This window comes from Homarus americanus, unplaced genomic scaffold (genome assembly GCF_018991925.1).
Source record: "Homarus americanus isolate GMGI-L3 unplaced genomic scaffold, GMGI_Hamer_2.0 scaffold46197, whole genome shotgun sequence".
In the NCBI taxonomy this organism is placed as follows: domain Eukaryota; kingdom Metazoa; phylum Arthropoda; class Malacostraca; order Decapoda; family Nephropidae; genus Homarus; species Homarus americanus.
This window is the reverse complement of record NW_024723050.1, coordinates 4,367,076-4,384,125: the sequence shown is the minus strand read 5'-3', so window position 1 is coordinate 4,384,125 and position 17,050 is coordinate 4,367,076. Positions and strand designations below refer to the sequence as shown.

At 40.5% G+C, this 17,050-nt stretch overlaps 1 protein-coding gene across 1 annotated transcript in view; it reads left to right on the top strand.

Annotated features, from left to right (window-relative positions):
• Positions 1-17,050, top strand: part of LOC121863292 — a gene marked incomplete in the record, with an annotated part of 62,193 nt that overhangs the window by 42,055 nt on the left and 3,088 nt on the right. The window contains 1 exon segment of the mRNA XM_042361881.1: positions 1,442-3,969. Coding sequence (XP_042217815.1) covers positions 1,442-3,969 — 2,528 coding nt within the window.

Here is a 17,050-nt window from a genome sequence, read left to right as displayed (position 1 = left end):
CATGGTAGAAGGAGATAGTGTCACACAATATGTCCGTTCACTAGAGCCTCCGTGTGAGAACTGAGGATGTGGAAGGGTGTGAGAGGGTGGTGGGCAGCCGTGTCGCGTGCCCAGAGAGGCGTCTGGTGGGAAACATTAGGTGCGAAATTTAAAATAGTGTGTATTTCCATATGATGTGCCAGATTGACTCTCGTAAAATAGAACAGATTTGCTTTAAATTAATGCATTGTCCTTAATTGTGGGTGTCGCTTTAAATCAATAATTTTAAATTGAATCGCCTTTTAATCGACGTTCTACTGTACTATGTGTGTGTTCAATGATTATCTATAGAAGGGTCACTTCCGGTCTATGGAAAATTCATATTGCGGTTAGCCTCCAGTAACAGAACTGTGCTGTAACAAAGTAGTGATATATTTTATATTATAAGAATTCAAAAAATTGGTGGGCAATATAATGAAGACATAAGAAAGATGCCTGGATAGATTTATTAAGATGATGCCAACACAATACCTGTATATGACAAGTGTTGGGTGCTGACAATATACTGTACATATACAGTACAATAATACTGGATGTGCTGACAATATACTGTATACAATAATGCTGTACTGTACAGTTAAAATTATGAACATCTAAGATGCACTGTTGGACCTACTTGGCCAGGCATATAATCCATCTAAAGAGCCTGTAAAAAAGCTACTGTACAGTCACACAACAGACGCATAGATTAATTGATAGATCTAAGCATGTCTGTGAGTGTATTAATGAAATCTGCCAAAGAACTGACACCTTGCTCAATAAAAATGGACTGCAAATGACAAGAAAAGAGAAATCAGAAACAAGTGTCATTGACAGATCAGCATTGTGGTCAAGGTGAATACTGTATTGTGTGTAACGTATTCAGTCAGTGTTTAAGACTTGTATGCCCTGTGTTTTACCCTGAACTTAAGGATGTAAATTAATTATATTTTTTAATTTCCCTTCTTATGGTTTAATAAAATTCTTTGGGTGTAAATGTTACAGTATACTGTATAGCAGTTAGTGAGTCTGTTTTATATGTGTGTTTAATGAAAAGCTTTTTGTCCAAGATTTCCACATACATCTCAGCCATTGGACCCTCCCAAGAACATTTAAATTTTGTTCAAATGTTGAGCTTATTCCACACGCCAGAAGAAACTCACTTATATGTGTTGCTTTATCATTATACGGACACTAAACTGTATTCTTGAAAATGGTTGCCTCTGTCCAAGGTTAGCTGAGTACATCAGTATCATGTATGATATTTCTTTACAGCTTGAGGTGGTAAAGGATGCATTATCTTCTTCAACCATTTTATTCAATTAATTGTGTATTTTTTAACAGTTAAAAGAATAATATTTTTCTGATAAAATAATATTTATTTTGTTATCCTGATTAAATTATAAAGTTATTTACATTGCAGAAACAGCAACGAGCAGCATTATATCCAGTGCCTATAGTGATGAGACAACACAGAAGCAGCCTTACCAGTTCTGTCGAAAGGGACGAGTTTCTAAGAATAAAGTGATTGAAAGTAAGCCAGTGGGTCAAGAAAGTCCTTCTCTGTCTATTGAGAGCATCAAGTCAACAACAGGACATTCATTAATGGGTCAATCACACACACCATCTCCAAGAGTTACACTGAGTCAGTTGAGTTCAGATTTAACCAATTCCCAAACTTCAACCCTGAAGCAAATAGAGGAAGAGGTCAGGAAGTTGGCAGTGACTGAAGAGAAGTCACGAAACATAATGAAGAATTCAAGGTTACGTCCCCAGGCACCATCAAGAGGAGAACAAAATTTTCAGGATGCCATCATGAAAATGCGTCGGGAAGAGCCCCGGGGAGAAGAGGATCCTGTTCAATCTCAGCTTGCCAATAGAAGGAGTATATCTGATAATAATTTGGACAGCAATTTATTAGTAAAGGGTAGGATATCAAAAGAATATACAATGTTGGATAACAAGGGAATACCAAGCAATAGGAATTCAAATAGGCAGCTGACTCAAGCATTTGTTATATCCGAGGAAGAACTTACTGACAGGGCCATCTCTGACAGTCAGATATCAAGACAGGGTGATGGACGAGAGGCAAGAGACAGAAATCAAGCCATTAAAGTTTCTTCTTTGGTACCAAAGGGGGATGATGCCAGGACTTCTTCTCCTCAGCCTCCTCCAGGAAGAGATAGAAATGGACAAAGGCAAAAAGACCCATTAAGAATTAAACTATCCAAAGATTTTGGTCAAATGTTTCCAAGCACAGAAAATGTTTTGTATAGTGAGGGTGAAGGCAAATCAGAGAGTGATCTTTTTGGTCACAGTATTGGTGTACAAACTGGTGATTCATTATTATATTTAGATAGAAGTGCAAGGAAATCAAAGGTAAGCTGTTCTTCCTTACCAAGTTCTGCTACTGTCAGTGAGAGAAATTATGTAAGTGTGAGTAGTGCTTTATCTAGAACCAAAAGGACTTCAAGGCCAGGGTCAGGTAGAGATAAAGATATGGATAAACCTTCAGAGGTTATGTCAAGCAGAAACAATTATGTAACAACCAGTAAGCAAAGCAAGAAGCAATCACCAAGACCAGGCTCAGGAAAGGATGGAAATAGATCCTCTAGAAAACTGATTGACAAGCCTACTGCATCAGATAACAAACAATTTGACGGAAAAAATAGTGGCTCTTCTTGGGCAAATGTTAGAAAAAAGGAAAGAGGTCACAGAAGGGGCATTGAAACCACAACTAAACCAAAGACAGAAAGGAATAGAAGGAATCCAACAAAAGGTCATCAAAGTGCCTCTTCATCAAGAGTAGGGTCTGCAAGAGATGAAAAGAGGCATCCAAGGGAGCACAAACCAGGGACATCACCCAGACCAGGCTCGGGAAGATATGAAAATAGGTATAAAAGAGACGAAAGAGCTGTAGTCTCTTCTAGGTCGGGGTCAATGAGACATGTAAAAGAAGGCAGAAGTGTGACATCATCAATGCCAAGGTCGGCAAGAAGTGTAAACAGTGTCACTGAGGAATTTGAAACACAATCATCATCTAATTCAGGATCTACAAGTGAAAATAAATTGATGGGTAATGATGGAGATGAAGATTCCTCAAGACCAGAGTCAGCAAGAAGTGAATATCATTTCTCTAGTGAAAGTACATCATCACAGGAAGAGTCTGCAAGAAACAGAACAGGGTACATTGATGGGTGTAGCAGTGAATCTGCATCCAAAACAATTCCTGTAAAAGAGCATCAATATACTGGCAGTGCTAGAACAGTCCTGACTCCAAGACAACATGATGATGGTGATGAATGGCATGCTCAAAATCAGGTAACTCACCATTCATCAAGGCCTGAGTCACAAGGTGAAGGACACAGACTTACTACAGATCAAGGAAGCATTATGTCACCAGTAAATGAACATACTGGAGAGAGAGCCATAGAGAGCACACAATTAGAACACAACGGACCACCAGTGTTCATAATATCTCCTGGTTCTTACAGTGAAGGAGTTGGAAAGCAGATAAAATTGACATCCAAATCTATCTCAGGAAGTCTCAGGAAATTTAATAGAGTTAACAAGATACTTGAACCACCCATTGGTACATCATCGGCTCGGAGTGAAGGTTCAGATACCCTGAGAAACGATAATAAAAATCAGGCAACATATGTATACGACAGTCAAAAACCCTTAGATAATAGTAATAGCATTGGCGACTTAAGATCTGAAACTGAGATGCCTAGAAGAAAGAACAAAGCAATGATAGAAACTGGTTGTGGAAAAACTAATGACAGGCAAAGAATGATTGATAAACTCTACAAAAACCCTGTAAGGTTTGATGTGCATCATAACAACAAGGAAAATTTCCATCATATGCAGCCAAAGAAGAAGAAAAATTATGCAAACATCACTGGGTTCAAAGGGCAGCTGGAAAACTCAAAGGAAACTTTAACTCTTCAGGTATGTCACATAATATAGTTTGGTTTTAAACAAATTAATTTGAATATTCTCATACACCAGTTCACTCCTCTCCAGTCATCTTTGTCTTTCTTCTTTACTGCAGTTTTATTTGTTGTCAGTCTTTCTTCGTCTTATGCTTTAACACTTTTGTTTTCCATCTTATAAAATCCTGAAATGTGTGCAGTATATAGCCTCTGTTGATGTGGAAAAAGTTTATAGTCAGGTGAACAAGGAGGTCTGTACATATTGTTTGAAGGAATTAAATGGAAGAAAGCAGAGAAAGATGTACAGTACAGTGGAGTCGCAATAATTCGTGAAATACAATTTCGTGTTCTTAAATTCGCAGTTGCTGTACTTCTATTACTCCCTTTTTTAAATTTTACGGTCAAATATTCAAATACAGTAGTACCCCGCTTAACGCGGTCAATTGAACCCACAGGGTACCGTGTTAAGTGAAAATTGCGTTAAGTGAACAACAGAACATATGGGATTAATTCCAATAGAGACTGGCCGGACCCCCAAACTCTACTTTTTCCGACACAATACCTATGTTCTAGTAAAAATGACATCTTAATTTTATGATGGTACATGCACACAATTAATGCTTAAGAGAAATAGAGAAATACAGTGGCCAAGTTAATGTCCATTCAAATAATGGACTCAACTCCCTCCCCCTCTTCTCACACTACACTCACTGGCTCTTCCCTCTCTGAGAAATTTTGGGGGGAAAACCACTAAATTTTAATAAATAATACCTCAAACTAAAGTTAGGATAATATAATTGACATTGCTGGATTCCTTGTAAGACCAGGAATATTTTGAATACAAATGTCATATATTTTGCACAAAAGATAACATATTTACTCAGAGTAAACATTAATATCTAAAATTTGTATGTCTAATGCAAAATCTATGATGTTTATATTCAAAATGATCATCAAATTGTAAGAATTCCAGCAATGTAAATTATATTCTGGACCGGGTAATTTGTATGAATTTTATGAGCTAAAACAAATATCTTCAGTTAATAAAAAAAAAAAATATTCTTCACGACACTATCTGTCAATCAAAGTACCCCACCTTGCCTCCCCCCCTCTTCCAACCGCCAGGTGGTCGGTCCGTCCCAACCCTCCCCCCCACCCCCCACCAATCCTCCCTTCAAGAGATGTTGGGTGAAAAAACTAAATTTTAACATTTAGTATTAAATAATACCTCAGATTAAAGTTAGGATAATATAATTGACATTGCTGGATTCCTTGTAAGACCAGGAATATTTTGAATATAAATGTCATATATTTTGCACAAAAGATAACATATTTACTCAGAGTAAACATTACATCTAAAATTTGTATGTCTAATGCAAAATCTATGATGTTTATATTCAAAATGATCATCAAATTATAAGAATTCCAGCAATGTAAATTATATTCTGACCGGGTAATTTGTATGAATTTTATGAGCTAAAACAAATATCTTCAGTTAATAAAAAAAAAAATATTCTTCACACGGTAACAGATGGTCGGTCGGTCCCTCCCTACCAGATGTGTGGGAAAACCAGAATATTTACCTTTTTAGTAATAAATAATACCTCAAACTAAAGTTAGGATAATATAATTGACATTGCTGGATTCCTTGTAAGACCAGGAATATTTTGAATACAAATGTCATATATTTTGCACAAAAAATAACATATTTACTCAGAGTAAACATTATATCTAAAATTTGTATGTCTAATGCAAAATCTATGATGTTTATATTCAAAATGATCATCATATTGTAAGAATTCCAGCAATGTAAATTATATTCTGGCTGGGTAATTTGTATGAATTTTATGAGCTAAAACAGGCAGGCAGGCAGTCAGGCGGGGTGGCGGGTGGGGCGAGTCTAAAAATAGCGTCTCGAGCCGGACACTCTGCGCGTATACGTGGAAAAAACCCGCGTTAAGTGAAAGTTCAGCTCTGGCAAGGCACCGCGTATACGTGAAATCGCGCTAAGCGAAACCGTGTTAAGCGGGGTATTACTGTACAGTATACAGTGAACCCTCACTTTCGCGGTTCCACATTCACATTCTGTGGTTTCACTTTCTGGCGTTCTACTACACTACGCGTTTCTACATTTTCGCGGTACCCTGCCAGAACCGAATTCCCACTACGCAGTGCATCTACTCATATACCAGTGAAGTATAATTTTTATTTAGCTCATAAAAATTCATACAAATTACCGGCCAGAATATAATTTACATTGCTGGAATTCTTACAATATGATGATCTTTTTGAATATAAGCATCATAGATTTTGCATTAGACATACAAATTTTAGATCTAATGCAAGTATTTGTTACTCAGAGCAAATATTTATCTTTTGCAAAATATATGACTGTATATTAAATATTCCTGGTCTTGCAAGGAATCCGCAATGTCAATTATATTATCCTAACTTTAGTCTGAGGTATTATTTATTACTAAAAATGTAAATATACTGTTATAACCCAAACATTCTCTGGTAGGGAGGAAGGTGGGGGTGAGGGGTATGGGTAAGGAGGGACCCAGGGAGCAGGTGGGAGAGGAGGTGGGGTTTTTGATTGACAGATAGTATTTAGTTAGTATATTTTTTTATTTATGGAAGATATTTGTTTTTCTTCATACAAATCTGCTAGAATATAATTTACATTGCGGAATTCTTACAATTTGATGATCATTGAATATAAACATCATAGATTTTTGCATTAAATTTTAGATCTATAAAGTATTTTGTTTTTACTCTGAGTAAATATGTTATCTTTATTAAAATATCTAGTCTAGTATTTATTACTAAAAAGTAAATATTCTGGTTTCTCAAACATTTCTCTGGTAGGGAGGGAAGGTGGGGGGGAGGGAGGGACTGACCGCACAGCTGGCATGGTGGGAAGAGGAAGCAAGGTGGGTTATTTTGATTGACAGATAATAGAGTGAAGAATATTTTTTTTTATTATTAACTGAAGATATTTGTTTTAGCTCATAAAATTCATACAAATTACCCTGCCAGAATATAATTTACATTGCTGGAATTCTTACAATTTGATGATCATTTTGAATATAAACATCATAGATTTTGCATTAAACATACAAATTTTAGATCTAATATAAGTATTTTTTTTTACTCTGAGTAAATATGTTATCATTTTGTGCAAAATATATGACATTTATATTCAAAATATTCCTGGTCTTACAAAGGAATCCAGCAATGTCAATTATATTATCCTAACTTAAGTTTGAGGTATTATTTATTAAAATTTAGTGGTTTTCCCCAAAATTTCTCAGAGAGGAAGAGCCAGCAGTGTAGTGTGAGAAGAGGGGAGGAGTTGAGTCCATTATTTGAATGGACATTAACAGCTACTGTATTTCTCTATTTCTCTTAAATTAATTGTTTGCATGTACCATCATAAAATTAAGATGTTATTTTACTAGAACATAGGTATTGTGTCGGAAAAAGTGGGTTTGGGGGTGGCCCGGTCTCTATTTCAATTAATCCCATATGTTATGTTGTTCACTTTGCGCGTTTCTCACTTTCATGAGCCTCCGTGGGTTCAATTGACAGCGTAAATTGAGGGTTCACTGTATAAGTTGTGGAAATTTCATTTCATTGCTCTAATTTCCTTGAAATAAAAGAAAATATAATATGAATATCACTTCAATACTCTAATGTGACTTATAGATAATGAAAATTTAACATAAAATTACTGTATAAAATAATAAAAATGAAAAGTAGTAAATATATTTAAACACAAAATAAATCCCAAACTCAACCCCAGATGAGTTATTGTGATGTACAGGTATTAATTTCCTGGGGGTTTTGTTTTGTTTTTTGATAATGAAGTCACAACCAGCCAGCCACCTGCTGTCTCAATGTTGGTGTATTAGGCGTAACCCCAAAATTATGAGAAGGAACTGTTTGTGTAAATATAGGCAAAATTGGCCACAGCGCCTTTTTTCTTGCCATAACCCTGCTGAAATAGTTGCACATAACCATTTCAAAAAGTTTCACATAACTCACAACTTTAAAATAAAATAAAAAATACTAAAATAAAAATATTTCATACAGCATTTACAAGTAAAACAAAATACTGTATAATTGATACAAAAAAGTTAATATTATCAATATTTTATTACAAAATTAAAAAAATGCCTAACTGCCACTGGCCTCAGTCTCAGTGGACTGGCTGTCAACAGTCTCAGTCACTTCCTTCCGTGTCCATGTCACCAGTCGGCGGGATCACTGCTGCCGCCACAGACTCATCTTCCTAGTCACAAAAGCGATCCATAATACTAGTAACAACAAGAAACAAACAACAAAACTGGCCTTAACTGCAGTGGCCTGACTGGTTATGATGAATCATTCCTCCTCTCTTCCCTCTCTAGTTATAGTTTCATCTTTCACATTAACTCCAGTTTCTAGAGTTTATGTGAAATGAAATCTGTAAGCGAGAAGGGTGAAGTCGTGAGACGTTGGGGGTCTCATCTGGTTTACAGTTCAGAAATAATGCTGCCCGACCTGTATCATGTGTGACTGAATCTTTCCGTCCGAACAGAAATTTTAAATATCCTAGGGATGCCCGTTTGTTTATGCAATCATATTCAATTTTCAATTATTGCAGAAAAATTTGCGCATTAAGCGAAAATCTTGCAAAAGTTGCGCCCAACCAGTTCAAACTCTCTGGAGAAATGTGCAGCGCAACTACTACCTTTGAATATAGGACTACCTTTTGTACAGTATCTATACTATGATGTTTAGTGTTTATTAAAGCAGTTTTGGAACAATTTATGGGTAGATCTTGGGCTCTGGAACCAAATTAGTAATTATTTCCATTTAAATCAAACTACAGGTACAGGGTATAATTCACAAATTGGTAATTCATGATGTATTCTGGTACCTAACCTGCAAATTATCCTAGACTCCACTGTACTGTATTAGATCTGAAGAAGCTGAGGTTATGAATGAATTTAAACAATGTGAGTGATATTGAACAAGGAGAAAAATAAAAAATCTGAAGTTCACAATAAGAGTTATATAATGATGAAGAACCAGCAATAGGGTGTGACTAGGTGTTTCTGTACTGTACTGTAGTTATAGATCAGACTGAAAGCTGTAGATAGAAGACTGCAATTTGAGAAGTATTTCCAGAGTTTGGATTATAAATTAACTAAGGAAGGAAGATGATGGAATTTATGAAATTAGACAGTCATTGTAGAGTTGAATGGATGAGATTGCAGAAATATTGTTTGGGAAGATGGGTAATGGCAGGTGAGAAATCAAGCGTACTTGAAAGGTATGTTATCCCCCACACACACACACACTGTGAAGTTTGTATACTATACCATCTAACACAAAAAATGGGAAAGGATTAAATAGCGACATAGAAATACTGTATAGGAGAGTAATTTGATGTAAATTGTGGACAGCAGTGTGTAGTGGTTAGTGAGTATGAAGTGAATCAGGTTATATTTGGTATATAAGTTAAAACATAACATGTATGATATGTTACAATACAAGAAGTGTGTAACAACAGTTGATGTATAAGATAAATGAATGTGAGATTATTTTGTTAAATCTGAAATGTAACTGATTTAGGACAGGGAAATTTTTTATTTAGAAATTGAATTATGTCCAACTTTTAGAAAGTAAAAGCAAAGTGGACAGTAACAGAGTAACTTAACTTCATTAATAATAATAATAATAATAATAATAATAATAATAATAATAATAATAATAATAATAATAAACTGGTTTATTAATAGAGTTGCAGCGATGGCTGAAAATATATGAACTTACATTTGGTTTAGACATAATGATATAATATGCATTGAATACATTTACAGGGCTATACAGTACATAAATCCAGGATATTATTTTATCAATAGATGGGATGATTGCTGTTCTTATATCTACTCGGTCACGGGCTCTTATAGGCTGAATTACATTTGTAATAGTGGCGGACTACTTGCTTGAGAGTTGGGTAGAGGGGGAGCTGCAGGTAGCAGGAGGTGGCGATGTGAGGGTGGTGCAGTAGTCCACTGCAAAACCTTTCCAGTGCTTAGTGGTGGGAGACTCACTGAGGATGGCATTTCCAGGGTGGAAGAAGCGTTGGTGTAGCGGAGTATTCTCATGAGCATGATTCTGCAGAGCCCTTTCTGTACCTTCTCTAGCTAGCGTTGTTGGGTGGGAGTTGAGAGAAGGCAATGAGCTGGTGGCCTTATATAAGTTTAGGGGGAGAACTTAAAAGAGGCGGGTGTAGATGGTCCACGCTCTGGTAGTGGGTGTCCCAAGTAGGCCTAAGTCGTGCAGTAGCATGTAGAGGCAGTCTGAGGCTGCTGACTGTGTGTTACATGGGCCTTCCAGTCAAGTTTGTTTGTCTATAGTTACACACCAGGAGTTTGGCAGACTGCACCAGCTGGAGAGGATGGGCACCACTGTGACTGCTGGGGCTTTGCACTGGGTGTTGCTTGAGTATTGATGTGCATGACTACCCCGGTTTTTGGTGTGGTTGATGGTGACCTTGTTCTCTGTAGTCCATGCCTGTAGCCTCTCCAGGGTGCTGCCCTTAGCGATAAGTAGTCTGGTGCAGTGTTGTCCCTGAGACACCTACAGTGCAGTCATCACGTACTTCCACCTGTGAGTGTCTGATGAGCCGTTGATCAGGATGGTAGTGGTCCCATCTTAAAGGTCCCCTGGGGAAAACCGCAGGCGAGGTGTTGGAATGAGACCAAGCCTGATACCTCACTGCCTGGCGACGTCCCTCAAGAAATCAGTGAGCCATGAGACCAGGTTGGTGGGCAGCCCCTAGTGCAATAGCCTTGTTGATAACAGTGCAGTGATCCATAACCAGGTCAAAACTCTACCTGAAGTCCACAAGGGGCAGCGGCCAGTGATGTCTTACGTTCTGCAAGTTTTGTGCAGAAAATCCAGAAAGCTCACTAAGCAGTGCTGATGTAGAGAGGGGTCCTCATATTGCCAAATTGCTGTGGATCGAATTGACTGATAGATGCTGGCAATGCCCACTCAAAAAACAGAGATCCTCACAAAATAGACTGGGTGTGAGGGTAATGGCAACTGGCCTGAGGTCATTAGGGGACTGTGGGGTGGTGACCTTGGGGATGGGAGTGACAAATGGACACATTCATTAGGGCATTTGCTTTTGTCTGAGGATGCATTAATAATGAAACAGAGGGGGTGGCAAGTCTGTGTGTGTGTAATAATAATAATAATAATAATTACTTGGTTTTGTTGAAAGAAACTTAGCGTAGAGGCTGAAAAATATACAACTTCTATAATTGAAATTGGGTTTGAATTACAAATAATATACAAGCATATAAGTGATATAAATAAGATATATAATAAACTAGATGGGAGAAAGCTTGGGCACAGGGCATTTCAACATAAGATTCTGTTGCAGAAAGTAAGGTAATGTGTCTTGTGTGTGTGTGTGTTAATAATAAAATAATAATAAGGTTTACTGAAAAAGTTTGCAGCCAGAGAGCTGAAAATATACGTGGACTATAAATGACTTGTACATACATTGGTGGGTTTAACAAGAAGCCTTCATTAGAAGGTGAAAGGAACATATACCACAGTGAATTTGCTGAATTAATGTTTACCGTGAATCATGTGAGCTGAGGTGTTGAACAGCAGACCGCCATCAGTCTTAATAACTCCCCTCCTGGGCTCGGCGTTATAGGGGGCATCGGCGTGGAGTACCTAGTTCCCTCACAGAGTGGTGTTATGAGGGGCTTGGCGTGGTGTAATTCCCTCACAGATGGTGTCTGAGGGCCTGATGATCCTTATTAGTTCCTCACAGATGGTGTATGAGGGCCTGATGATGTAATGTAGGATTCCCTCACAGATGGTGTATGAGGGCCTGATGTGGTGTAGTACTCCCTCACAAATGGTGTTATAGAGGGCCTGATGTGGTGTAGTAATTCCCTCACAGATGGTGTTATAAAGGGGCATCACATGGCAGAAGTAATTCCCTCACGGATGGTGTTATGAGGGGCATCACGTGGTGTAGTAATTCCTACTTGGGTGTTATGAGGAACTTCATGATGTAGCAACTCATTTACTACTCTTGATTATTAAGTGCATAATGGGGACACCCGTGGTCCGTTGTCACAGGAATTCCTCACTCAAGTGGGTGAGGGTGTGGTTCAGGCCTCTCTGTTGTGAGTCTCAGGAGGAGTATCACTGGGTACCTGGGACCTCACTGTGTGAAAGGTTAGCTTAGCTCCAGACTCAACTGCGAGTTGTTTTTCACTGACTTAAGCACTGTTCACCACTATTCAACACTGGTTCCATTCCATTCCCAAATGAAAATAGTAACTACTGGCGAGAACTTGTTGATATTCGGTGGGAGGAGGGTTCAGGGAGGTATGGACTAACATAACAGTTAGCGTGGCTGCTGCTGGGCGCCAGAGTCACGTCTGACCGTCACCGTCGGTGTGAGGTCAGGATGAAGTGTGTGTGTGTGTTAATAATAATAATAATATATATATAATAATAATAATAATAATAGGTTTGGGGTCCTCATTACGGGTTAATGTAACCGGAGTCCAGCGTAAAGTGAAGGAAGCAGCGAAGTAATTTCTTATAACATAGGATTAATTGAAATGGAGTCAGGCGATCCCCAAACTCCACTTTTGACGACACACAACTTCGTTGTAGTAAAAATTTTATCTTAACTTTATGATGGTATGAAAAAAACAAGTAATATAGAAGAGGTTAGGTTAGGAAAGATAAAAAGTTTAACATAGGAAAAATAAAGAATGAGTTAAAAACTAAAAATTTGGTGTAACACTTACGGTAGTAGAAAGAGATGGAGTCGGCATCACGGGGATGGAGGCTGGTTCGAGGCAGAGGGCAGATTACAGCCCTCAGGTGAATCCTACATTACTAGGTGAATCATCATCACTGTCACTTACAGTTGTCAGGGCTTCCTGACAAATCCCTCGAGAATCCAGCTTCACTGTCACTATCACTGGCTTGGGCTGGCTGTGGTGGGTTCTTGAGTGAAAAGAAATCTGTTGCTTTGCTGTGGCTAAGCGTTGATGTTGTAAAACGATACACCGTGATCACGGCTCCATAGCCTGCACCAACCCGGGTATAGAAGACTTCATAGCGGTCATACGTCATTATCGCGGGAAAGGGCCAGGCTTAATTTTCTCTGCAAACTCCATGCCTTTACTTAATATCACTATGACTTAAACTGTGTGTTCTTGGGCGCACCTTCTTCCTCCTCTTCACTGGCGTGTTCTTCTTCCATCATCTAAATGCGGCAGTCACTTCAGGATCTCCTGATCACCTCCCAGGATAAATCGTTGTTTGGTGGTCAGGCTTCCTGGAACTGTAACAGTCTCTTGTAGCTTCTCTGGCAAGGTCCACTACTGCACCCATGCATTCTGAACCTCACCAGTCTGGGTGAAGCTCCTCCTCTCACCTGGTATTCCATGCAACACATGTCTCCATGCGTGGCAATTGTAGCAATAGACAGCTGATCCATGAGCTCCACCAAGAATATGTCCCACAACTTTCTTGATGTTAAATATTCTCAGAATTGTTTGAAGAGTATTTTTGCTGTTCTAACACGTTGTTCCTCATCTTAAATGCGCTCTCTTGCTATCGGTGGTGGTGTCACTCAGGTCCACGCAACTCTTCCTAGTGTTGGTGTGAAATGTTCCAAGGGCTGAATTTTTTGTTTAAGAATGCAAGCTTTCACATTGCAAAATCAACTCTCCTGGTCCATGAGCTGTAATATAGGCGTAGTGTTGGGAGGAAGAAGACCACTTTTTACGTTGGGGTGTGATCTAGCAGTAGGGCGAGTGTCCTGAGTGCGTTGTCAGCAACAACAAAAGTAAATGGGACGTTCTGTTGCTCACAAATTTCTTTATCAGGGGAACAAACAGTCATCAAACCAGAGAGGACAGTGAAGAGAACATCCATGCCTTCACGTGCTGTCCAGCAGTGGACATTTAACTTGGTCATGTCCATGGTTTTGTGGGCGTCTTGACTTACTTGGTGTGGATCACGATAACGAGCTTACAGAGTACTGGAGGCATTGGTGTAAACCAGGACGGTGATCGTTCCTTCTGCATTTCGGCCCGAATCCTGCCTGGCATTCTTCACAATGTAGGACTTGGAAGGTAGTTTTCTCCAGAAAAGACCAGATTCGTCCATGTTAAACACCTGGTCGTCGATTGTACTGTCCCTTCCTCCATAATCTCCGTAAAGCGGAGATTCGAGCCGCTGCCACAGTCAGCACTTTCGCTATGCTTCACCACCAATGTTTTATATTGGTGATCTTGTTCAGATCTTAAACCTCTGTAACCGCAGAGGAAGCAGTAAAGGTTTGGGCTCTGTAATTCCCATCTTTACGTTACTTACTGCCATGTACAGTTCGCGTCTCGTGATCCTTCTGGAAGCGTGTCGACATATATTCCACGTCGCGCCTAGCGCACCGTACCTCACAAATAATTTTCTGTCTTGAAGCACCTGGTTGTGAAAATACTTGATCATAGAAGCACCTGTAGACTTCCTTGATCTTCATATGCTCCTTTATCTTAGCTGAATCCTTCTTTATAGACCGGATCGTGGGTCGTTGGCATATGCTAGGCGTAAGATCAATTTACGATGTTCCTTTCTCCAAATCTTGAATAATTTGGTACTTCACCTCGTAAGCAAGACGTCGTGTCCTCTTTGGCTTAGTGCGCTGGGTCCAGAAATGGGGAAGGTTTCTCTGGGGGTGGTGGTCAGCGGGAAGCCATTTCTGGAACAATGGATCTTGGCGTTAACGAATTAGCCTTGAGGAATGAAGATATCGAGAGCTAGGTCAGCGTCGTCTTTCCTCCCTCCTCCCTCCCGGGTGGACACGTCATAATACTTTAAGCCAATTACAGCTAGCACTTGTAGAGGTAGGATGCATGGCCCAATCTGGGTCTTATGCGTCATATGGCGTCAGTGATCGCAACAAAGACACACTCGCCTTATACGCGCTTGCCCAGCGGAGGCAGGCGGGTGGCGATGAGGAAAATCTAAAAATAGCGTCGCGCGGACACTCTCCGGCAATAGCGTTCGCTGACCTTACGCGAAATGTGAAAATGTTGGGATTCTGGCAAAACTTGTGATAACGGTGAAAGCGGAATCTTGGAGCCGCTTAATGTGAGGACCAACCAACTGTAATTAATTAGCGGTTTATTGAAAAGTCGGAAGCCGAAGGCATACAAAGACATAGGGTGGGTGGGTCATTTAACTAAAGCTTTCCTTACTAAAATAGAAGGAACAATGATTGAACATACAATTATTATAGTTTACAGTTGATGGCGCGAGGCGTGGGCTGGTCATGGGGACACCAAGTGGTGAGGTGTTCCACGTGGTGTAGTAACTCATCCTCGGGTGTTGATATGAAGGACCTCCACGTGGTCATGGAGACACCGGGTGGTGTGGTGTTCACGTGGTGTAATGTACTCGTCCTCGGGTGTTGATATGAGAGCGTGGTCATGGAGACATTGGGTGGTATGGTAACGTCCTCAGGTGTTGATATGAAGGACCTCACGTGGTCATGGAGACATCGGGTGGTGTAGTAACTCGTCCTCGGTGTTGATATGAGGGACCTCCGTGGTCATGGGGACACGGGTGGTGTGGTGTTCACATGGGACAATCCTCAGGTGTTGATATGAAGGACCTCCACGTGGTCATGGAGACACGGGTGGTGTGGTGTTCCGTGGCGTATACTCATTCTCAGGTGTTAATGAAGAACCTCACATGGTCATGGAACCGGGTGGTGTGGTGTTCCGCGGTAAACTCACCCACAACCCCACGTTCTGGTGCAGCAACTCGGCCTCAGGTGTTGATATGAAGGACCTCACATGGTCATGGAGACACGGGTGGTGTGGTGTTCACGTGGTGTAGTATCACATTCTCGGGTGTTATCACGAAGGACCTCCGCGTGGTCATGGGGACACGGGTGGTGTGGTGTTCACGTGGTACAGTGCTCGGCCTCAGGTGTTGATATGAAGGACCTCACGTGGTCATGGGGACACTGGGTGGTGTGTTCATTCGCGTGGTGTAATCTTTCATCCTCAGGTGTTGATATGAAGGACCTCACATGGTCATGGGGACACCAAGTGGTGAGGTGTTCACGTGGTACAATAACAAATCCTCGGGTGTTGATCTGAGGACCTCCGGTGGTCATGGGGACACGGGTGGTGATGGTGTTCCGCGTGGTGTAGTAACTCGTCCTCCGGGTGTTGATCTGAAGGACCTCACGTGGTCATGGGGACACGGGTGGTGTGGTGTTCCGTGGTGTAATACTCGTCCTCGGGTGTTGATCGAAGGACCTCACGTGGTCATGGAACACGGGTGGTGTGTGTTCGTGGTGTATAACTCGTCCTCGGTGTTGTCGAAGGACCTCACGTGGTCATGGGGACCCGGGTGGTGTGGTGTTCACGTGGTGTAAGTAACTCGTCCTCAGGTGTTGATCGAAGGACCTCACGTGGTCATGGGGACACCGGGTGGTGTGGTGTTCCGCGTGGTGTTAGTAACTCGTCACCGGTGTTGTCTGAAGGACCTCCCGTGGTCATGGGGACACCGGGTGGTGTAGTGTTCACGTGGTACAGTACTCGTCCTCGGTGTTGATCTGAAGGACCCTGCAGTGATGTTGTGTTATCCCATAGTCAGGTGCATAGCCAGCCGGCCTCTGTTGTTCCCAGGGTGGATGGATTAGCACCTCCTTGTCAGAGATGGTGGTTGTAGTTCAAGGGTGCTTATCTCACTGCTTGAATTACTTCTTTCACTGGTACTATCTAGTGCTGGTCACTGGCTTAAACTGTTCATCACTGTTCAACACTGATCCACTTCTTTCCCGAACAAATTGTCACTTTGATTATGCAGATATCCCGGTGGTGAGGATGGGTTGGGGGAGAGGACTTGGGAATGGGCCGACATTGGCCAAGGGACAACTAGCGGAGGCAGCTAGCCCTGAATAGGTCTTGACCCTCACCACGGTGGTCAAGGATGTAACATTGTGTGTGTGTGTGTAATAATAATAATAATAATAATAA